This window comes from Aquarana catesbeiana, linkage group LG02 (assembly GCF_042186555.1).
Source record: "Aquarana catesbeiana isolate 2022-GZ linkage group LG02, ASM4218655v1, whole genome shotgun sequence".
In the NCBI taxonomy this organism is placed as follows: domain Eukaryota; kingdom Metazoa; phylum Chordata; class Amphibia; order Anura; family Ranidae; genus Aquarana; species Aquarana catesbeiana.
Window position 1 is genome coordinate 405,909,651 of NC_133325.1, and position 25,000 is coordinate 405,934,650.

General features: G+C 44.8%; 1 protein-coding gene across 1 annotated transcript in view; it reads right to left on the bottom strand.

The window, feature by feature from the left end:
* LCK (LCK proto-oncogene, Src family tyrosine kinase) overlaps window positions 1-25,000 on the bottom strand; it is a 111,476-nt gene that overhangs the window by 1,980 nt on the left and 84,496 nt on the right. The window contains exons 9-12 of the mRNA XM_073615369.1: window positions 21,251-21,430; window positions 14,581-14,657; window positions 14,246-14,399; window positions 1-37 (exon numbers count right to left, since the gene is read on the bottom strand). The exon at window positions 1-37 is cut by the window's left edge and continues 95 nt beyond it. Coding sequence (XP_073471470.1) covers window positions 1-37; window positions 14,246-14,399; window positions 14,581-14,657; window positions 21,251-21,430 — 448 coding nt within the window. The remainder of the gene's footprint in view (window positions 38-14,245; window positions 14,400-14,580; window positions 14,658-21,250; window positions 21,431-25,000) is intronic.

The window sequence follows — 25,000 nt, forward strand, 5'->3', positions numbered from 1 at the left end:
GCTTCTGGAGCTGTCCACTTTATGGGAAATTTGGCACCTGCAGATCAAACAAAATTATTAATAAATCAAGCAGGATTTTCCTGGTCTATTTAACAAATTCATGCTCTAACAATGTGCCCTTAGTTATTTCCATGGACAAACACATCTTCATTACAGTCATGAATGACAGTACTTTAAAAAAATAATGGTATAGGCTTGTGACCTCCAGAGACCAAACACCACTAAAGAGGATATGCATAGAGAAGGGTCCTGAACATTGCACACCTAGGTAAGCCATTAGTAAACAGGTCAAAGCAGCCTCAGCCAGCTTCATCCAAAGCCACACCCCCAACATGGGGACATTCATGATTAAGCTCCATGGGCAGGGTGAAACGCGTTGGGTCGTGGCTTTGGATGAAGCTGGATGAGGCTGCTTTTACCTGTTTACTAATGGCTTTGCTAGGTGTGAGGTGTTTGGGACCTTTCGCTATGCACAGCCACAGTATGTGAGGAGTTAGACAGACTCCTGGCCAGCCAACACCCACTGCAGGAAACGCCACATGGATTTAAAGGAGCTTGTGCGGCGACCTTAAAGTATAACTCAAGGCAAAACTTTTTTTTTTTTAGTTTTGGATAGAGTGGAGATGGATTTGAACACCTGTCAGTTTTCATTGCTGTCTATGCCCCCGTTAGGGAAATTTAACCCTCTCTATTTGTCCTGTTTACCATTATCATTTAACGTGAAAGTAAAAGAAAATTCTAAATTTTGGGTTGTCCCCAGAAAAGTAATAGAGGGAAATCTTCCAATGGGGACACTAGTTCTGGGGACCTGTGGGTCAGATTTGCAGCGAGATCACATTTATCGGGGGTGGAATAGGGCCCCCCCCTCCTGCCGCGCTCCGGTGCCCTCCGCCGCTTACCAGAGCCGTCGGCAGTGGCGGCGGCAATCGGATACTTTCTCCTCTGTGGTATGAAGACGAGTGAGGGGAAGATGGCCCCCACCCGTCTCCATAGCATTGCAGGGCGGAAGCGTCGTCAAAACGTCACTTCCGCCCATAGCTCTTAAAGGGCCATTTCTTTTAGTGTAAATATGAGATGTGAGGTCTTTTTGACCACAGATCTCATATTTAAGAGGTCCTGTCATGTTTTTCTATTACAAGGGATGTTTACATCCCTTGTAATAGGAATAAAGGTGACACAATTTTTTTTTTTAAAGAACAGTGTAAAAATAAAAAATAAAAGGTAAAATAAATAAGAAAAAACAAATTTTTTTTTAAACGCGACCCGTCCTGCCGAGCTCACACGCAGAAGCGAACGCATACGTGAGTAGCGCCCGCATATGAAAACTATGTTCAAACCACACATGTGAGGTATCGCCGTGATTGGTATAGTGAGAGCAATAATTCTAGCCCTAGACCTCCTCTGTAACTCAAAACATGCAACCTGTAGAATTTTTTAAATGTCGCCTATGGAGATTTTTTAAGGGTAAAAGTTTGTCGCCATTCCACGAACGGGCGCAATTTTGAAGTGTGACATGTTGGGTCTCAATTTACTCGGCGTAACATTATCTTTCACAACATAAAAAAAAATTGGGCTAACTTTACTGTTGTCTTATTTTTTAATTAAAAAAGTGTATTTTTTCCAAAAAAACTGCGCTTGTAAGACCACTACGTAAACACGGTGTGACAGAAAGTATTGCAACAACCGCCATTTTATTCTCTAGGGTGTTAGAAAAAAAAAAAGGTTTAACGTTTGGGGGTTTTAAGTAATTTTCTAGCAAAAAAAAATGTTTTAACTTCTCAAATCTCAAAAAGAGGCTCGGCCCTTAAGTGCCTAAAGTGTTTCACAGTGCTAAACCTTTCATCCAATTTCTAAATTGCTGCATTTGTAAATGTCAAAATACAGTATAAAGGAATAATAGTGGTAAAAAAGCACTTGTGAGAAACTGCAGTCTGCTCACATAATGTGTAATAAAAACATCTTTGCCATTCTGAAGCTTCCCTCCAACCATTTTACATATTATTTTATATATACTGTGATTCTGTGATACTTGCCAATGCCAAATATGCTGCAGAAATCTCCCTCCACTCTGGCTTCAACCATTTTAACTGTGGGCAGCTGAAGCTGCTGCCTGTTCACTTCTTGGATTCACACAGACACACAGAGGCACACCTCTAGTTCTGCAGCCCTGCAGCTCTCATTAGCCCTCTTATGACTCACCCCCTCCCTTCCTGGCAAACTCTCATGAGAGTGAGAGAGAGAGAGAGAGCTGTTCATGATGTCATAAGCCTTACCCGATAGAAACAGTGGGCTTTATAAGGTATTTACTGGAAGAAAAAAAATGTTTTACTATCCAAAGTTAAAACAACAAGGGCAGAAGATTTCATATATGGAAAGTTGAAAAAATGACTGAAGGTCCGCCTCAACTAATCTTTTTTTTTTTTTTGTGTACAATTCTCCTTTGTAAACCGCTGGTTGTTTTTTATTTTTTTTTTATGACCTGCAAGGTAAAGGCTTAATGTGCTAGTATGCATCACATACTACAGGGGTGCCCAACCATTTGAAGAACGATAGCCACTTTAGCGACTTGCCAGCTGGTTGCGGGCCACAATGAGCAGAGCGAGCAGATAACAGGTCTGTGTCCACGCTGCATATGCAGAGCAGACAGGGACACAGCCCGCTCTACTCCATGGGCCCTCCGATCCGCCCAGACAGAAGGGGACGGATTCCCTTCTGTTCTTTAAGCAGATCGGATTGGAGATAGGTGGGTGTAAAAGGTCAGTATAAATCTGCCGCTCTATAGAGGTGATCATGTGAAAGGAGCCTAAGGCTGCTTTCACACTGATGCACTCGCGGTTTACCTGCACCTTAACTGACCTCAATCTTCACTTCTTCCTCAGGATTCCTGCAGGTATGGCTGGCTGCTGCTGTCTCCTAGGTGGGTATGGCTGGTGGCTACTGCTGGCTGTCCATCAGGGTGGGTATAGCTGGTGGGTCCTCTGGTACTGGCTTGTGGCTACTGGCCACATCACAGGATGCGGCCCGCGGGCCAGAGGTTGGGCACCCAAGACATACTAACACATTATGTGAAACTTACCTGAAAACAAAGCCCTACAGCGATGCAATGTAATCACTGGGGGCAGCGTCCATCTTTACCTGGTCTTCCTTCCGGGTCCACAGACTCCAGCTCTGTGACAGGCCGGAGCCGCGATGACATCACTCCCACGCATACGCGGGGGAGCTGTCATTTACGGCACACGTATCTGAAGGAACGGCACAGGTGGCCATTACTTCAGAGCGCATGCGCCAATTACATAATCAGCTGCATGTAATGTAAATATCCCCTAAATGGTGTACGTTTAGGAGATATTTACAGTATCTATAGGTAAGCCTTATTATAGGCTTATCTATAGGTACAAATAATGCACAGGAGTTTATTTTCTCTTTTTTTCTTTAACTCTCTTTCACTTTTACAACTTGGTCTTAAAGGAACAACCACCCCCTCCACCACTCGTTTTTGGATAACAATTTTTTTTTCTTTCCTACCTTTTCTTAAGTACATAATGTACTTCCGTCCTAGCTCAGCCGTGGCCCAGTGCATCATTTCCTCCTGCCCCCGCTGCCTTCTGGAACCTGTGTGTGTCCCAGAAGATGACGGGGCCATTCAGAAATGCATGCGTAGTAGGAAACTGGCTGTGAAGCCTGAAGGCTCCACTGCCGGTTTCCCTTAGTTAAAATGGCAGTGCCTGCACCCGATCCGATAAACGGATCGGCCTCCCTGGACAGGTAAGTGTCCTTATTAAAAGTCAGCAGCTACAGTGTTTGTAGCTGCTGACTTTAAAAAAAAAAATGTTTGCGGCTGGAACACCGCTTTAAGGTGGTGTGGCAGGGGTCGTATCTTATGCCTGCATAATTTTGCTAAAAGGTGTCCCTCGTTACCATCTCAAGAAGTTGGGAGGTATGTTTACTATTTCATTTGCACTTCAGTACTGCTGCCCTCCTGCAGCCTCATTTTGGCACTCCCTGCCAACATGCACTTGCTCCAGCATCATTTCTCTTGATCGGGTTCCTGACACCGGTGAACCATGCCTGCATAATGTGTATTAGTACAGTTGCCTGTAGTCTCTATCAGAGCTGCATGTCTTTGGCAGAGTGACAAAGCAAGAGCAAAATTGGGAGAAAGTTGATGCCCTATAACAGGAGGTGCCTGGCAGGATGTTCTTTTAATACATGGTATGTACAGTATTTAAAAAGATTGAAAACACCTTTGGAAATGACAAGAACCTGTAAAAAGTATTAATGAGATTTTAGTGATTGGGATCTACTCCATGAAACAAACAAGTCACAGGAGCTTGAGGTTGTAACGATATCAAGTACGGGACATGACAAGCTGTAGCTAGCTGCCATCTTGTGTGGAAGTAGCCATGACAGTTTTGCTAACCATGTAACCTCACAGAGAACTCTGAACTCCGTCTTCCCCACCTTAGGAATTCAAAGCTTTTTAAGTTCAACAGAAAAGGTTATCTCAACAGAGAAAACAGAGCCAGGCTAAGTCAGTAGAAAAACATTTGTTGTAAGGGCAGTGTTCAGGCCTGTCGTAAAACTGTCACCCTCCCCACTCAGAGAACAAACAGGCCTCGGTCGTAAAGTCTTCTGAATACACCTCCCTAGAATAAGTATGAAATTTCAGCATGTTTCATAACTTCTGACTTAGTAATAGCACATACATAATCTGGACATATTTAGCTTCCTCAGATAATATGGAACGTTTCAAGTCCAGACACCCCTATGTCAGGTCATATGGGAAACCCCTGGGACCACTTATTCCTCCAAAGCAGGCTATACGTTATAGATATGGCATGTTTAGACTTGTTTTGAAGGAAATCTCAAGTTGAATAATAATATGGATATTTGGAGTCTGTCAACACTACAGATGCAGATATATGAATATGTATTAAAGAAATCTACCTGGGACATGGTCATGAGTGTAGACACCTCCCAGCAACCAACCCCTAAAACCAGCTGGCCAGATGATTGGTTACTGGTCGCTGTCAACACCCCCTTTGATTTGACAGAAAAGAGGAGATGCCAAGACAATGGGCAGTTCTCCTTTTACCATCCAAGAAGAAACATCTGCCAAGTTGAGAACCGATTACCTAGCTCATCGATTGAACTCTGATCAACCCTCGGACATTAATTGCAAGTATTCTCTCTTCCCAATTCTACCTTATTGCTTTGTGGCTGTATATTGTCTTTATCTTTTGAAACATCTTTTTTCTGTAAATATTTTATTTGCATCAACCTTGACCTTTTCATAATAAACCCTTGTGTTGAAAAGTGTTAACCTTGTCTCTAAAGCTCTTAATGCAAGCTATAAACGAACCTGCCTCTTGAAGGGCGCTACTGTTGTAGAGTAAGACTCTGAGCAGACCTGTCTGTGGTGACAGTGTGTGTGGCAGACGCTTATTCTCAAATTATAATTGGTATTGCAAAATTACGAGTCTCCCCCGGCTCGGTCTTTTAAACGGGGGTGGTGGCAGTTAAAGGGTTAATTGTGTAATTAGCCCAGTGACAATCGCTCTCAGGCTGCTCGCACCTAGATTGTGGTCCCGCAAGCTGGAAAATCTTTGTGCTGGGCGCAGCTGAGAGTGGCATTGTTACGTAAGTGACAGCGTGGTGTGAGGTTGGCTGGTCCTTTGTCGCGAGTTAGCGAGGAGGGCAGGGATCTGACACCCGCGTTCGTCACATATTGGCTGGCAGCGTAGCGGGATAGTTTCGCATTAAGAGCATTCAGTGCATTGTTAGGAATTAGCTCTGCACTGAAGGATTGTAACCTTTGTGGAAACAGTCCTTAGAGACAAGCTGGTGCATATTTTTTGATTTTGATTTTTTCAAGAGAGACATACAGCACCAGCTCCTTCCTACACCTTCTTCCTATCTCTTCTTTCTGTTCTATCTCTTCTGCTTGCAAAATGTCTGGGTTATCAGCATATAAAAAGATGAGCAAGAATGAACTGACTGTTGAGTGCGCAGAAAGAGGAATTGATGTCGGTGGGAAAAATCGTGAAGGCTTGATACATGCCTTACAGGAGTTTGATATCCGTGCACACCAGAACCTGGGGGAAACTGGACCAGAAAGGGTTTCCACTACTCCAGAGCCCAGTGGTTCAGAGGCGGCCTCACCAGATGGGCAAGCAGAGACTGACACTGGAATACCACGGATTGTTACCTCCAAGCCACCACAAGAGCAGGCTAGCATCAGATTGCCTGAAACCATCATAGACTCTCTTCAAATGCAAGAAACTCTACAAAACCTCAGGGAGACGGATCCTGTGGTGTACTTGCAGTTTCTGGAACGCCAGGCCGAGCGGGAGGAACGCAGGGCTGAGAGGGAGGCTGATCGTCGGCACGAACTGGAGATGGCTAGGCTCCAGCAGCAGCGACAGGCTCAGAACCTCGGATCCCTAGAGCACAGGGATGCCTCTCTGCCAGTGACCCCGGCAGCCAAGTTTCCAGTTATGGAAAAGGACAGTGACATTGACGTGTATCTACTGTCGTTTGAAAAAACTTGCCGTCAGTACCATCTGCCCCCAGCACAATGGGCCCGGTACCTGACACCAGGGCTACGAGGCAAAGCCCTGGATGCTTATGTCGAACTGTCAGAAGAACAGTGCGACGATTATGCGGCCCTAAAAGCTGCAATCATCCAAAAGTTTCAGCTAACCCCGGAAGTGTACCGGAAGCGTTTTAGGTCCTTGCAAAAGGGGCCTGGGGACTCATACATGGATGTGGTAGGTCGCTTACGTACCACATTCAGGCAGTGGACTAAAGGCTTGGAAGCCGATTCTTTTGAATCCCTGGAAGATCTTATGATTGCAGATCAACTTTTGCACATCTGTCCTACAGACGTCAGACAGTTTGTGCTGGAGCGAAATCCAGCCTCTGCCAAAGCAGCAGCAGAACTGGCAGATACCTATATCCACTCTCGGGTATCTGACCATCGCAAGGCTCCTCTGAATGGCTGGAAAGGAGGGAAATCGCACACGGCAACCCCTCCTTTGCTTACCAAACAAGTTCCTCAGCAGCCGGAACCTGCAACTCCTGGAGCCAAGGCCTTCCTAACTGACAAACGCAAATGCTACAACTGTGGGGGAGCCGGACATCTCAGGGCGCAGTGCCCTGAGCAGAAGAAGACGATATCACCTGGCCATCCGGCTAGCAAACCTTCCGCTGTGCTGCTCGTCAGTGGGAAACCTCCCGGAACCAATGCCAACTTGCAGCCAGTCATCGTAGGGCACCGGACGGTAACAGGCTTTCGTGACACCGGAGCCGAAGTCACATTGGTCAGACCAGAGGTTATAGAAGAAACAGACATCATCCCAGAGAAGTTCCTTACCCTCACCGGAGTTGGGGGGACCCGTTCCTGTGTACCCCGTGCCTATGTTTTTATTGATTGGGGTGCCGGGAGTGGGATGAGAGAGGTGGGTGTCTCGGAGGAGATCCCCACTGCGGTGTTGTTGGGTTCTGATTTAGGTACCCTTGTTTCATACTATGCCCCTGCTAAAAGCACCCCAGATGCTCCCACGGATCTCTCTGGACCTCCCAAGGTACTGTTTACCGATGTTGGGGTAATATCTGGGCAACCTGTAGATGGACAGAGGGAGGGGGAGGGTGGAGTGGAAGTGCAAGGTCCTCCTTCTTCAGAGACAGGAGAGGAGGCCCCCTTGCCAGTGAAGGTAACTGATGTATGTTCCAATGATGCTGAACTGATAAAGGTTAAATGTGATGATAATGATGATGAGGATAATGATGATGATGATAATGATGATGATGCATTGCCAGTACTGGTGGTCACTCGCAGTGCTGCAAAGGCAGCCGAGGTGCAGGCCCTGGTCGCAGAACAGCAGGAGGAGGTCTCTGGGCCCTCTCCCTGTTCTGACCCAGTGGACTCCACCTCTGTTGAGCCTCAGCAGCTGTCCATGTTTGGCACAGGACTGCTGGCTGGGACCTGTTGTTCCGCCTTTGAAACAGCACTGCAGACAGACCAAACACTAGCACAGCTCAGGAGTCTAGCTGATCGCCCCCCTGCAGAGAATGACAAACAAAAGGTCTATTGGGACAAAGGTAAACTGTACAGAGAAAATATGCCTGCAGAGGGGAATGAGGCTGACCTAGGTAGCAGGCAGCTGGTTGTACCCAGTCAATTTAGGGGACAGCTGCTAAAAGTGGCTCATGAAATTCCCCTCGCAGGGCACTTGGGGATCACTAAGACCCGAGGGCGGTTGATACATAACTTTTATTGGCCTACAATGCTCGCTGACATAGCTGACTACTGTCGGTCCTGTGTTACCTGCCAGCGAGTTGGCAAGGCAGGGGATGTACACAGGGCTCCGCTAAAACCTTTGCCTGTGATTGACGAACCTTTTAAGAGGGTGGCAGTGGATATCATTGGGCCTTTGGCCATCCCTAGCAGTTCAGGCAAACGTTTTATCCTTATAGTTGTCGACTATGCCACGCGTTATCCAGAGGCGGTGGCTCTCTCCTGCGTCCGGGCAGACAAGGTCGCTGATGCTCTGCTGGGAATCTTCACAAGAGTGGGATTCCCGGCTGAGCTCATCAGCGATCAAGGCCCTCAGTTTGTGTCCGACTTGATGCAGGCTCTCTGTCGGAAAATACAGATGACGCATATCATGGCCAGTCCTTATCACCCACAAACGAACGGTTTGTGCGAGCGTTTCAATGGAACCTTGAAACAAATGTTGTGCACCTTTGTGCACTCCCAGGGTAAGGACTGGGAACGATATCTGCCTCATCTGCTGTTTGCTTACAGAGAGGTGCCTCAGGAGTCCACAGGCTTTTCACCATTTGAACTTTTGTACGGACGGAGGGTAAGAGGACCCCTGGACCTAATCCGTGAGAACTGGGAGGGCAAGATTGCCGACTCAAAGGTCTCTGTTGTGGATTATGTCCTAAAATTCAGAGATAAAATGGAGACGCTGGTGGAAATTGTGCGGGAGAACATGACCCAGGCCCAGACTAGGCAGAAAGAGTGGTATGACCGTAATGCTAGGGAGCGGACCTATGACATTGGTCAGAAGGTGTATGTTCTGCTTCCCCTGCGGCAGAACAAACTCCAAGCAGCATGGGAAGGCCCGTACACCATCACCCAGCGTCTGAATGATGTCACCTACTTGGTCAGGTTGGGAGAAGGGCGTAGACGGCAGAAGGCCATTCATGTTAACATGATCAAAGCCCATCATGAGCGCACGGCCTATGTCATGCCGGTTTGCAGCAGGCCAGAGCCTGAGGAGGCTGATCCTCTTCTAGACCTGCTAGCAGACACCAGGGAGGTAGACTCAGAACTCCTGATAAACTCCAATCTTACCCCCACCCAGGTACCTGGACTGAAGCGAGTGCTGGCAGTACATGGTAGCAGGTTTACGGGAAAACCTGGGAGGACACACCTCGCTGTCCACCAGGTGGACACCGGGGCACATTCCCCCATTAAACAGTCGGCCTATCGCGTCTCCCTGGAGGTGCTGGCCGACATGAAAAGGGAAGTGGAGGAAATGCTGCAGCTGGGGGTGATTCAGAAGTCCCACAGTGCCTGGGCGTCCCCAGTAGTCTTGGTCCCCAAAAAGGACCAGACGACCAGGTTCTGTGTGGACTACCGGAAGCTGAATGCCATCACTACTGCAGATGCCTACCCCATGCCCCGGATTGATGAGTTGTTAGATAGGCTGGCGGCCGCCCGTTATATAACAATCATGGATCTGAGCAGGGGGTACTGGCAAATTCCTCTGGCCCCTGAGGCTCGGGAAAAGTCGGCCTTCATCACCCCATTCGGATTGTTCGAGTTTACCGTCATGCCGTTTGGGATGAAGAATGCCCCAGCTACCTTCCAGAGAGTCATGAATGACTTACTGGAGGGGCTGGAAACCTTTGCCGTAGCCTACCTGGATGACATCGCCGTGTTCAGCCCTACCTGGGAAGAACACCTGGTGCACCTGTCACAGGTCCTAGACCAACTGACAGCTGCCAATCTGACTGTAAAACCCAGTAAGTGTCAGATTGGCATGACTGATGTGCAGTACTTGGGACACCAGGTAGGAGGAGGTACCCTGAAACCCGAGACAGGGAAGGTTGAGGCCATCCTGGCCTGGCCTACCCCTCAAACCAAAAAGCAGGTTATGTCTTTCTTGGGGACCGCTGGCTACTATAGGAAATTTGTATGTAACTATAGTAGCCTGGCCAAACCTTTGACTGACCTAACCAAAAAGAAACTGCCCAAGGTGGTGTCTTGGACACCAGAATGTGAGCAGGCATTTCAGGCCTTGAAGGAGGCGCTGGCCAGTGCACCTGTGCTGCAGGCTCCAGACTTCACCCGCCGTTTCCTTGTGCAGACGGATGCCTCTGCCTTTGGATTGGGTGCAGTCCTGAGCCAGGTGGACGAGGCCGGAGAGGAGCATCCCATCCTCTACCTGAGCAGGAAGCTGCTTCCCAGGGAAGTAGCATATGCCACGATCGAAAAGGAGTGTCTTGCGATCGTGTGGGCTCTCCAGAAGTTACAAACGTACCTTTATGGACGGCACTTCACTGTGATCACGGATCACAATCCCTTGAGCTGGCTAAATCGTGTTGCTGGGGAGAATGGCAAACTACTTCGGTGGAGCCTAATTCTTCAGCAATACGATTTCACCATCCAGCATAAGAAAGGCAGCGCCCATGGCAATGCTGATGGGCTGTCACGACAAGCCGAGCCCGCAGGAGTCGGTTGCGTCAGGAGGGAAATTGTAGTTCCCTCCCATGCAACCACCTAAGGGGGGAGGTGTAACGATATCAAGTACGGGACATGACAAGCTGTAGCTAGCTGCCATCTTGTGTGGAAGTAGCCATGACAGTTTTGCTAACCATGTAACCTCACAGAGAACTCTGAACTCCGTCTTCCCCACCTTAGGAATTCAAAGCTTTTTAAGTTCAACAGAAAAGGTTATCTCAACAGAGAAAACAGAGCCAGGCTAAGTCAGTAGAAAAACATTTGTTGTAAGGGCAGTGTTCAGGCCTGTCGTAAAACTGTCACCCTCCCCACTCAGAGAACAAACAGGCCTCGGTCGTAAAGTCTTCTGAATACACCTCCCTAGAATAAGTATGAAATTTCAGCATGTTTCATAACTTCTGACTTAGTAATAGCACATACATAATCTGGACATATTTAGCTTCCTCAGATAATATGGAACGTTTCAAGTCCAGACACCCCTATGTCAGGTCATATGGGAAACCCCTGGGACCACTTATTCCTCCAAAGCAGGCTATACGTTATAGATATGGCATGTTTAGACTTGTTTTGAAGGAAATCTCAAGTTGAATAATAATATGGATATTTGGAGTCTGTCAACACTACAGATGCAGATATATGAATATGTATTAAAGAAATCTACCTGGGACATGGTCATGAGTGTAGACACCTCCCAGCAACCAACCCCTAAAACCAGCTGGCCAGATGATTGGTTACTGGTCGCTGTCAACACCCCCTTTGATTTGACAGAAAAGAGGAGATGCCAAGACAATGGGCAGTTCTCCTTTTACCATCCAAGAAGAAACATCTGCCAAGTTGAGAACCGATTACCTAGCTCATCGATTGAACTCTGATCAACCCTCGGACATTAATTGCAAGTATTCTCTCTTCCCAATTCTACCTTATTGCTTTGTGGCTGTATATTGTCTTTATCTTTTGAAACATCTTTTTTCTGTAAATATTTTATTTGCATCAACCTTGACCTTTTCATAATAAACCCTTGTGTTGAAAAGTGTTAACCTTGTCTCTAAAGCTCTTAATGCAAGCTATAAACGAACCTGCCTCTTGAAGGGCGCTACTGTTGTAGAGTAAGACTCTGAGCAGACCTGTCTGTGGTGACAGTGTGTGTGGCAGACGCTTATTCTCAAATTATAATTGGTATTGCAAAATTACGAGTCTCCCCCGGCTCGGTCTTTTAAACGGGGGTGGTGGCAGTTAAAGGGTTAATTGTGTAATTAGCCCAGTGACAATCGCTCTCAGGCTGCTCGCACCTAGATTGTGGTCCCGCAAGCTGGAAAATCTTTGTGCTGGGCGCAGCTGAGAGTGGCATTGTTACGTAAGTGACAGCGTGGTGTGAGGTTGGCTGGTCCTTTGTCGCGAGTTAGCGAGGAGGGCAGGGATCTGACACCCGCGTTCGTCACAGAGGTGTTTTTTCTTTTCAAAGTATTCCTGTTTGTAGCTTTATACAAAGCGGTATACAGTGGGGACGGAAAGTATTCAGACCCCCTTACATTTTTCACTCTTTGTTATATTGCAGCCATTTGCTAAAATCATTTAAGTTCATTTTTTTTCCTCATTAATGTACACACAGCACCCCATATTGACAGAAAAACGCAGAATTATTGACATTTTTGCAGATTTATTAAAAAAGAAAAACTGAAATATCACATGGTCCTAAGTATTCAGACCATTTGCTCAGTATTTAGTAGAAGCACCCTTTTGATCTAATACAGCCACAAGTCTTTTTGGGAAAGATGCAACAAGTTTTTCACACCTGGATTTGGGGATCCTCTGCCATTCCTCCTTGCAGATCCTCGCCAGTTCTGTCAGGATGGATGGTAAACGTTGGTGGACAGCCATTTTTAGGTCTCTCCAGAGATGCTCAATTGGGTTTAAGTCAGGGCTCTTGCTACACCATTCAAGAACAGTCACGGAGTTGTTGTGAAGCCACTCCTTCGTTATTTTAGCTGTGTGCTTAGGGTCATTGTCTTGTTGGAAGGTAAACCTTTGGCCCAGTCTGAGGTCCTGAGCACTCTGGAGAGGGTTTTTACCCAGGATATCCCTGTACTTGGCCGCATTCATCTTTCCCTCGATTGCAACCAGTTGTCCTGTCCCTGCAGCTGAAAAACACCTCCACAGCATGATGCTGCCACCACCATGCTTCACTGTTGGGACTGTATTGGACAGGGGATGAGCAGTGCCTGGTTTTCTCCACACATACCGCTTAGAATTAAGGCCAAAAAGTTGTATCTTGGTTTCATCAGACCAGAGAATCTTATTTCTCACCATCTTGGAGTCCTTCAGGTGTTTTATAGCAAACTCCACGCGGGCTTTCATATGCCATAAACTCTGCCATAAAGCCCCAACTGGTGGAGGGCTGCAGTGATGGTTGACTTTCTACAACTTTATCCCATCTCCTGACTGCATCTCTGGAGCTCAGACACAGTGATTTTTGGGTTCTTCTTTACCTCTCTCACCAAGGCTCTTTTCCCCCGATAGCTCGGTTTGGCCGGACAACCAGCTCTAGGAAGGGTTCTGGTCATCCCAAACATCTTCCATTTAAGGATTATGGAGGCCACTGTGCTCTTAGGAACCTTAAGTGCAGCAGAATTTTTTTGTAACCTTGGCCACATCTGTGCCTTGCCACAATTCTGTTTCTAAGCTCTTCAGGCAGTTCCTTTGACCTCATGATTCTCATTTGCTCTGACATGCACTGTGAGCTGTAAGGTCTTATATAGACAGGTGTGTGGCTTTCCAAATCAAGTCCAATCAGTATAATCAAACACAGCTGGACTCAAATGTAGAACCATCTCAAGGATGATCAGAAGAAATGGACAGCACCTGAGTTAAATATATGAGTGTCACAGCAAAGGGTCTGAATACTTAGGACCATGTGATATTTCAGTTTTTCTTTTTTAATAAATCTGCAAAAATGTCAACAATTCTGTGTTTTTCTGTCAATATGGGGTGCTGTGTGTACATTAATGAGGAAAAAATGGACTTAAATGATTTTAGCAAATGGTTGCAATATAACAAAGAGTGAAAAATTTAAGGGGGTCTGAATACTTTCCGTCCCCACTGTATATTATGGTCTCATACACATAGGGAGTAACCAGTAGATATTCCTCAAACCTGCCAAGCAACCCAGACACTGGGCCCCAAAAGGGTTAAACGAGGAGTTAGCAAAGCATTTGCTTCGCTCTGTTTCATCACATCCAGGTAAATATGGCTTGGTGCAACTGGCAGTGTTTGAGCTTGTAGACCTTTTCATAATTACTATTCTCCCAAGGAAGCTCCACACCAACAAGACATAGATCAACCAGACTCATTTCAGCAGAGTTCAAGCACGCTAGATGCAACTTTGCATCTAATATGTAGAAAGCCGTAAGAAAGCTATGCTGTTCTTAATATGTTATTTCATATTTGTACTGTATTGTCTACTGTTTCTTAGAATCCAGTGCAAGCATGTACCTTCTCTGGCTGTATACTCGTTGTCCTCTATTATACGAGCTAATCCAAAATCTGCTATTTTGCAGCACAGAGTGTCTGACACCAGGATATTAGCTGCTCGCAGATCCCGGTGGATGTAATTTTTGCGTTCCAGGAAGGACATTCCTTCTGCCACCTATTGATAAAGGAAATCATAAAATGAAGAGTAACATATTTAAGAAGCCCAATTAGTATGAAAGTTTCTATTCTGAGTCAACTGAAAAGTTTTAAACATGAATGGAAGGAATATCATCACATTCATTTTGTTATTTTACTTTGGATCACAAGTTTCATACTTTTGAGGCTTGCTTTCTTACCTGAGCTGACATGTCTATGAGTTTATATACATTTAGTTTGAGGCCTTGTGGTGTCTTCAAATAATCAACCAAGTTTCCTGGAGTAAAGAGAAAGGAATAAATGCTTAATTTCAAAATCAAAAGAAAAAATGTGTGATTGAATACAGGTAACTCCTTTACTCTTTCAGGATTGTGCCTCTGTCCGAGAGAGGCAGAAGTTGGTGGAAATTTCTTGGGACACAATTGATTTCAGAGATTAGAGATTTGTTATCATAAAATCTTTCCTTTTGTGTATTCTGCTTTTTGATGACTGTTATTTCACTAAAGCTGTTCTGTCTCAATGCAATTCTACCTTTTCTGCTCTGTTTTTATAAGGTAATGGATACTGACCCAGTGTTTCTGTATATGCTATATTTAATAATGAGCAAATAAAACTCTCTAGGTCTGTTTTATGTAGAGTCTTTTAGTGAAGAAGCGGTACCCATTCAGAAAAAGCAATGGCATCAAAGCCTCCACGCAGATAAGTCTATATAACCCACAAGTGAATATAGTGAAAAAGTAAAACTTTTATCCAGGACTCATATGGGCCATGCTTTTTTAGTACCTTCAATGTGCTGTCATCTGTGTTAAAGGATTGTGTACATTTTGCAAAGCATCTAGTGTAAAACCTCTTCTCTTTGGTGTCTTTAGTAACTGTTATCAGAGAGGTTAAAGAATGGGATAAATAATATTGCTTCTATTATTTCAGCTTGTAATATATGCAGTACATATGCGAGTGTGCACAAGCGTGTAAGTATTAATCTCTAGCAATGTAGTTCTAATTGGTTACAGATTATCCATATCCTAACTTCTTAAAACATAAAATCTCAGACCAAGACCCACCATGACCCAACCAAATCCAATTCACCATATCTGTATTTCAATATTTAACATTACATCTAATATCAGTTAAACCCATACATTTTTGCCATACAAAACATTTCCCCACAAAAGTAACAAAGGCTAAAAAGGTATACATTAATAGTTACACCAATTCAAACATAAAAAACAATGCTGTAAATAATATGAAATACCACTTTCAAAATAAAGAAAACCATTGTACCTTAGTTTTATTGGGTTGCTGTGTTATGTTGGAAGGAGAAGAGCAACTGCAGCTTTGTAGAATTTAAATGGGTGATTGGCAATTTGACATGAATGAAAGCAGAAAGACCTCCACTAGTGAGCAGGGAAGTACAGTATGCATGGACTGTACACTATGTAGCTGATTTTCTCCAACCTTTGAATATGAGAATAATCTGCCACCCCAAAAGGAACCCCCCTGTCCCTTTTTTCTATCAAATATATACGCTGTTTCCTACCCAGTGATACTCACTATATATCCAAAATCAAGCTATCACACTCAAAGCTCCAAAAGCATAGCCATAACATATTTGAGAATACGTTAAAGGATGACTTTACATGTTTATAAGGTGATCCTTCAGTCCAATAACCAAAGTTCCTCCAGAGACACTGAAGTGTCTTTGATTACTTGGGTTACCCTATCTGCCTCAGTGGAAATGTCCCTCCTTGGAATCCCAATTGCTTACTGGATCAAATGATCAATGGAGAAGCATGGAAGTCTATTTTCTTATAGAACTGAGTGTGATAGCTCTGGTTTTTAATACATGGTGAGTTCTGTTGATACCTTGAGAGTGTTTTGAATGTTGGGGAGAATGGCAGGTGGAGTTCCCCTATCAACTAGTAGCAGTTAAATTAAAAATTTACCATACTCCCTGTGTGCACCAAAGTACATTTCCCTTTTTTCCCTTAAATCTTTAATCTGTTTAAATCCCTTTTATTCCTATAGCTTATATCTAAACATGGAATTTCCTCATACTATTAACTATAACTATTTCACTAACACTAATTGAATTTAATGATACAGTATATATCAAACGTAGAAAGTAGCTATCACCTTAAAGTGGATGTACACCCCATTCATGAAATCTGACCTGAGCACATACTGTATATCTGAGCCAGTGACGTCAACCTCGGAGTTTTACTACACCGGGTGTGCAATGAGGAGGAAGCCTGCGAGCATTTCTGATCGTTTTAAGAGCGTGTGTTAGCCCTGCCAAATGTGAGTGAATCAGTCCACACTTTCCTGGGGGTGTATTTAATCATACAGCAATCCTGCGCAATCTGTTTTTATTTTTGCAAACAACTTTTTAGAAACTAACAGCTGGGATAACAACAAACCCTCTGAACCACGAGAATCCACAATCCCATCGGAGCGGGGATACATGACCTGGAGAGTATCATTGTGATTCAGGTTTTGGATTTATTATTTGAAGGTGGTTTGGGAATATCACTTTTTTGGGTGATGATCGTTTTTTTGTATTGGGACTTTTTATACACTTATTGTGTAGTTTATATACTTCTGTGTGTAAATGATTGTTTCTATTCACCGAGGAGGAAGCAAGATTAATTAACTGTTTATATTTTTTGTGGATGTAATTCTAGGATTATTGGTATTGTGCGATAATTTATTATTATTATAATTAGGTTTAAGCGCACTATTATATATCTATATATATATCATTGTATATCTATAGTGTTTACTTATCTCTCTCCAAAGCCCTCAGTCCTGTGTCTTTCTGCTGCTCGGTTCCTCTGTTATCAGCATGATAACTTCTGACAAGCTTTCTGACACAGGAGATAAAAGCAGCTGAAAATTTGTGTCGGGGAGGTAACTTAGAGACAGTTAAGCAGAGAGCGTGTCTATTCATAGCACAGCTCTGCAAGTTTCTTCGTTCCTCTACCTATGTTGGGGGGGGGTGTGCCTTTCCTCCAATTAGCTCACTGACAAGTGTATGCTCAGACTGCCCTCCCACTGCTGAAACAGGAAGAAAAATCTCTAACACAATATACACTTTCTAAAGAATGTAAAAAGCTGAAAACAGCAGATATACGGTATCTCACAAAAGTGAGTACACCCCTCACATTTTTGTCAATATTTTATTATATCTTTTCATGTGACAACACTGAGGAAATTACACTTTGCTACAATGTAAAGTAGTGACTGTACAGCTTGTATAACAGTGTAAACTTGCTGTCCCCTCAAAATGACTCCACACACAGCCATTAATGTCTAAACCACTGGCAACAAAAGTGAGTACACCCCTAAGTGAAAATGTCCAAATTGGCTCCAAAGTGTCAATATTTTGTGTGGCCACCATTATTTTCCAGCACTACCTTAACCCTCGTGGGCATGGAGTTCACCAAAGCTTTACAGGTTGCCACTGGAGTCCTGTTCCACTCCTCCATGACGACATCATGGAGCTGGTGGATGATAGAGGCCTTGTGCTCCTCCACCTTCCGTTTGAGGATGCCCCACAGATGCTCAATAGGGTTTAGGTCTAGGGGCACGCTTGACCTGTCTATCACCTTTACCCTCAGCTTCTTTAGCAAGGCAGTGGTCATCTTGGAGGTGTGTTTGGGGTCGTTATCATGTTGGAATACTGCCCTGCGACTTAGTCTCCGAAGGGAGGGGATCATTCTCTGCTTCAGTATGTCACAGCACATGTTGGCATTCATGGTTCTCTCAATGAACTGTAGCTCCCCAGTGCCAGCAGCACTCATGCAGCCCCAGACCATGACATTACCACCACCATGCTTGACTGTAGGCAAGACACACTTGTCTTTGTACTCCTCACCTGGTTGCCGCCACACACGCTTGACACCATCTGAACCAAATAAGTTTATCTTGGTCTGATCGGGCCACAGGACATGTTTCAAGTAATCCATGTCCTTAGTCTGCTTGTCTTCAGCAAACTGTTTACGGGCTTTCTTGTGCATCATCTTTAGAAGAGGCTTCCTTCTGGGACGACAGCCATGCAGGCCAATTTGATGCAGTGTGTGGCATATGGTCTGAGCACTGACAGGCTGACCCCCCCCACCCCTTCAACCTCTGCAGCAATGCTGGCAGCACTCTTACATCTATTTCCCAAAGACAACCTCTGGATAGGACGCTGAGCACGTGCACTCAACTTCTTTGGTCGACCATGGCGAGGCCTGTTCTGAGTGGAACCTGTCCTGTTAAACTTCTGTATGGTCTTTGCCACCGTGCTTAAGCTCAGTTTCAGGGTCTTGGCAATCTTCCTATAGCCTAGGCCATCTTTATGTAGAGCAACAATTCTTTTTTTCAGGTCCTCAGAGAGTTTTTGCCATGAGGTGCCATGTTGAACTTTCAGTGACCAGTATGAGAGAGTGAGAGCGATAACACCAAATTTAACACACCTGCTCCCCATTCACACCTGAGACCTTGTAACACTAAAGAGTCACATGACACCGGTGAGGGAAAATGGCTAATTGGGCCTAATTTGGACATTTTTGCTTAGGGGTGTACTCACTTTTGTTGCCAGCGGTTTAGACATTAATGGCTGTGTGATGAGTTATTTTGAGGGGACAGCAAATTTACACTGTTATACAAGCTGTACACTCACTTCTTTACATTGTCGCAAAGTGTAATTTCTTCAGTGTTGTCACATGAAAACATATAATTAAATATTTACAAAAAAGTGAGGGGTGTACTCGCTTTTGTGAGATACTGTACATGTAAAACTTATGTAGGGAGATTTGTTTCATCTCTGTGTATCATCTGAGGCTATTCACTTCACTGGATATATGTGAGGGTTTACATCCACTTTAAGGGCTCTTTCAATTGAAACAGAGTCTGCTCTGCTCAGCAGGGGATACATGAGCAGATCCCCTGTTGAATCAGAGCCAAATGGAATGGATGTCAGTTTTTTAACATCTATACCTATGTACAGGGCCATCTTTAGCGCAGGGCAAATGGGGCACTTGCCCTGGGTCCAAACTTTGTTGGGGGGCCCACGCTACCTGTGAATTGGGCCCCAATGACAGCTTTGCAGAGCGCACAGAGGACATGGGAGGCTGCATTCCCGTGCTAGCCAGCTGAGAGGGGGTGGGGCCAGGAGCTCCAATGACGCTTTGACCCCGCCCATGTGCAACCTGTATACTCGGAACAGAGAGTCTGTAGTGAGAGACAGTGATCGGAGTGGGAGCGTCAGTGGAGCTCCCAGCCCTGCCCCCTCTATACTGGCTAGTGAATACAGAGATCTGGGGGCTGGGCTGGGAGCTCCACTGATGCTCCCACTCCGATCACTGGCTCTCACTACAGATACTCTGTTCCGAGTATACATGCTGCACGAGGTGGGGTCAGAGCGTCAGTGGAGCTCCCAGCCCTGCCCCCCTCTGCTGGCTAGTGCGCGAATACAGCCTCCCGTGTCCTCTGTGCAGTCTGCAAAGCCGTCATCGGGGCCCCAATTCATGGGTGACGCGGGCCCCCCAACAAAGCGTCAGTGGAGCTCTCAGCCTTTGTAGTGAGAGCAGAGACTGGAAGCCCCGCCCACAGACTTGAATGCATGTAGTGAGTTCGGCTGGCCAGGTATGTCCTTACACCCATAAAATGCCTGACTGCTTAAACCCTGAGCTGTGTTATTCAACTGTAAAGCTGTGCGTTGCTGAAAGTTCTCTATCACCTGTATAATGTCTGCAGTCTCTGATTGTCTCCTGCAGTATGTCCGCAGTCTTTAATTATCTCCTGCAGTATGTCCGCAGTCTTTGGTAATCTCCTGCAGTATGTCCGCAGTCTCTGGTAATCTCCTGGAGTATGTCCACAGTCTCTGAACCTCTCACGCAGTATGTCTGCAGTCTCTGAACCTCTCCTGTAGTATGTGTATTAATGTGCCCCTTTACTTGCTCAATTATTTGGGATTGCTCCACTGCTCAGTGAGAGGTAATGATGTGCATTAACCTTTAGCAACCAATCAATGAACACTAGTGATCTGCTTTAATCTTTAGCAACCAATCAGTAAGTGGTAATGATGTGCTGTAACCCCTAGCAACCAATTAGTAAGCGCTAATAATGTGCAATAACTTCTAGCAACCAATCGGCAAGCAGAAATTATGTGTTGTAACCTCTAGAAACCAGCAAGTGAGCAGTAAGTATAGGCTGTAACCTCTGGCAAACAATTGCAATCACTGCATGGTCTGCTGCAGTAAACTGATTTTGATTCTACCTGCTATTTTTTGTATGTCTCAGAATGGAGAGGGGGGCCCCAAGAAAATGTTTGCCCAGGGCCCAATCAAAATTAAAGACGGCCCTGCCTATGTACTGTAGTTTGTGTCTGGCGGACATGGGTGGACCTGTGATAACTCTATGGGTAGCCAGATATAAATAGACTCTGATGTCTGTTTACATCAGGCTACCTCTGTTCTGTTATGTTTATGTCTGGAAAAAGGAAGAAAGATACAGATGGTACGCCTGTCCACAGAGTTGCATGGAGCTTCCAATCAGGTTTGCCTGAAAAACTGACAGGAAGACCTGAAGATTGGCAAGCTCATGTGAAAAGGCCCTTACTCAGTTCTGTTGTAAACAAATGTTAATAATCTGTGTTTCTGTGAGGGCTTTCACATAAAACTCTTATTAAAGCAAAATACAAAAAAAATATTCTGAGAGTAGAACACCTTTGAAAGTGTTTCCCATGTTCACACAAATGTTGGTTTAACTGCTGGCTCAATCAGAAGTCTCATTGCCAAAAAATGTTTATCACTGATATTGCATTACCTGTTTATTATGCCTTATTCTTAGAGACATGTACAATATATATATTTTGATATAACGCACCATTTTCCATATATTCTGTCACAATATAAATAGGTTCCTGCGTCACCACAGCATGTAATCGGACCAGTCGCGGATGCTGTAGTTGTTTCATTAGATTGGCCTCAGCCAGGAATGCTTCTGCTGACATTGTGCCTTGTTTAAGGTTCTTTATGGCAACTTTTGTATGGCCATTGTAATACCCTGTTCAAGAGGACAAAACAAAATGTAATGTAGAAAGATAAGAAATATTATACAATTTTCACATGCCCATACATTTAAATAACCAATGATTTATAAAAAAAAAAGCCATCAAGTCCCTTTATCTAGTGGAATATGTCAACTGAATATGGCTCATGGTTTGTATTGTCACTTCTTCTATACCTAATTAGAACTTACAGGATGGATTGGTTGTTAATGGAGAAGACCCTGCAAAGCTCAGTCTTTGCCACAGCCCAGAGGCCAGAGTGAAAATGAACAGAGTTCTGTCCCAACCTTTTTGAATTTGTAATGGCACCCTACAGGGGTGTTCACTCTCCCCACTCTTATTTGCCCTGGTGTTGGAATTTTTTTTGTGGGAGATTCGGCTGAATACAGACGTTGAGGGTGTCTGTGTGGGCTCGAAAGATCATAAACTGTCGGCATATGCTGAGAATATCCTCTGATACGTGTCCCAATCTCTTACCACCTTGCCAATTTTGATATCTGAACTAAGGAGTTATGGTTAGCTGTCTAAATTTAAAACGAGTTTTGGGAAATTCGAAATTCTACCAGTAACAATCCCACCAAACCTGATGTCACAAATTAAAATGAACATTTCGTTTCTTGGCGGGCACATACTGTTCCCTATTTGGGTGTTCACATCTCCTCCTTGTGAGGATGCCTCTTTTTTCAAAATTTTTGGGGTTTTATTGGCAACACAAGCTGTTTAAAATTGGCCCCCATGGGTCCCCTCTTCCCCTTAGAACAGGGATATGCAATTAGCGGACCTCCAGCTGTTGCAGAACTACAAGTCCCATGATGCATAGCAAGACACTGACAGCCACAAGCATGACACCCAGAGGCAGAGGCATGATGGGACTTGTAGTTTTGCAACAGCTGGAGGTCCGCTAATTGCTTATCCCTGCCTATCCATATTGCAACAGCAATATGGGGAGTTTCTGATGGATTCTTGGCGCTATAGGCGGATACATGATTTTCTTTGTAAATTAAGTCCTAAACTACGTGCCTCTGACTCCCTCACTGAGTTTGAAACCAGATTTGTTCATAGGGAGGACTACAACCACCTCTTGTCGTAAATGTATACATTTTTGCTTGGCCTTCATTCCCATTCTACCCTGTATTTCATCTGAGAATGGGGAAACAGACTTAGCAATAAGTTTCACATCAACTAAAATACATAAAATCCTGAAACTCACCCATGCCTCCTCCATTAGTACTAAAACCCAGGAATCCTGTAATGCCGCGTACACACGGTCGGACTTTTCGTCTACAAAAGTCCAACGGACGCTGACGGACTAAAGCTGGCTGGTAATCCGATCGTGTGTGGGCTTCTCCGGACTTTCAACTGACTTTTTTAGCCTCAAATCCGACGGACTTTAGATTTGAAGCATGCTTCAAATCTTTACGTCGTAACTACGACGGACCCCGAAGTCCGCTCGTCTGTATGCTAGTCCGACGGACAAAAAAACGACGCATGCTCATAAGCAAAAACTAAACGGAAGCACTCGGTCTAGTAAAACTAGTGTTCGTATTGTAGGTAGCACATTCATCACGCTGCAAAATCTGTGATCGTTGAATGCAGCGCATTTTATTTCTTCTTTACGAAGGCTCTATAAAGAACGAAGGTGTTTTGCTGTTCATAATCAGAGTTCTCCCAAACTGATTTCTGGATTCTTTTTCTCTTTGATCTCATGAATGATATAGTATGCATTTTAAAAACAATGTTTCCATACTAATAATACTTTTTCCCCTTTTTTTTTTTTAGGTTTGTAAAGTTACCACAAAGAACCCATTATTCTGTTTTTTTTTTTATAGTGATTATTTTTTAGTTTTTAGATAAAGTTAACCCAAAGCACCGTTTTTGGTTACGTAAATTTTTTGATTTTCAAGACTTACCACTTGAACATTATTAACATTAGTAATGTATTTTTGGTGTGTTTTTTTTCAAACTCAATGAGATTGTTGTCCCTTGTTAATTTAACATTGTGTGTAAAATCAATGATTTCAAAGAAAAAACATAAAGTCTTTTGCTAAACTCAAAAAATGATCCATTTATTCATGGTCAAAATAAAATAAAGAGGAAGTCAACGCTGGAAAAAGTCGGTGTACCAGAAAATTGGGATCTTGCGGAGTCCATATAAGAGGGAGCACAATCTGGTCCAAGAATCCCAGAGATCAACAGCACCAGCAGATGATCTAGATGTCCCCAGACTGTGGTCCTACAACAGCCTGCGTCTTCTGTCAGACCAGACTGAACCCAGGTCATCATTTTCTTCTCTTCCCTGCAGCCTTTCCTCCACGCTGCCCTGCAGCCTTCCCTGTAGCCTTCTTTTGAGGCTGTGGCTCTGGTGTTTCAGTTGTGGCAGGAGGAGGAGGAGGAGGAGGAGGAGGAGGAGGAGGGGGGGCTGCCTCATGTAGTTGGGTGTTTTGTGTTAGCGTGCCCTGCAGCCCCTTATGGATTGTTTCCCCAAATAGGCGCTCACAAATGAGGCGCTGCTCCCTATTCATCTGAAGAAGCCTGCTGGCTAAGTAGCAGCCATAGGATTCTTCCGCTTCGGGGGGGCTCCTTAAAAAACGGGTGGCCTCTTGCATGAGGCGCAGGGATGCGTCCTGTGTGACCATCCCCTTCCTGGCCCTTTTTTTGGGAAGGTGGAGGGGAGGCACTTGGGATTCGGTCAGGCTCCTACTGGGCCCAGCCACCTCACTTGGCCCAGCCACCTCACTTGGCCCAGCCACCTCACTTGGCCCAGCCACCTCACTGGGAGCAGCCACCTCACTGGGAGCAGCCACCTCCTGCCTGACACTGGGCCCAGCCTCCTCCAGGATGATGGTGAATCCGGCCTCCTCCAGGCTGTCCATGGGCCTGGTCTCCTCCTGCCTGCCACTTTCCCCACATTCCTCCTGGATGGACTCATCCTGTGTATAAAAAAAGGACAATAGTTTGAGTATATTTTTTTGGGTTCATCAATGACACACAGTTTGCTTCTCATGAATAGCAAATTCAATGTGAATACTTCTCTTTAATAAAAGAGTCTAATCAGACACCCTAATTATTTCAAGCAGGTGCCAAACATATTTAGCCACTACTGTCAATTGATATGTATACACAATTTTGAGTGCCAAATTATTTTAGACAATTATAACATCCAGTTAACATCATTAATATTAGTACAGTAAATATTTGTTAAAATAATTTACCTGACTCCAGATGGTCATATCTGGTTCATCCAGGATGGAAGACCCAGCTTGCTCCTCATCAGCCTCTGCTGGGGTGGAGGGAAGGGTGGAGGGAAGGGTTGAAAGTGATGGCCTGGCTTCATTCTGGTCATCCAGAAAACGGAGTTGATTATAGTACCACAGCCTGGGTACATAAACATCATCTGCTGATGCTCCTGATCTCCTTGATTCCTGGATCTTCTTATGCTCCCTCTTATACATGTTCCTCAAGACCCCAATTTTCTTGAGCAATGTCTCCATTGTTGCTTCCGGGATGGTCGCCTGGACAAAGGCCAGAAGTCTCTCCAGCGTTGACTTCCTCACATGCTTAGCATA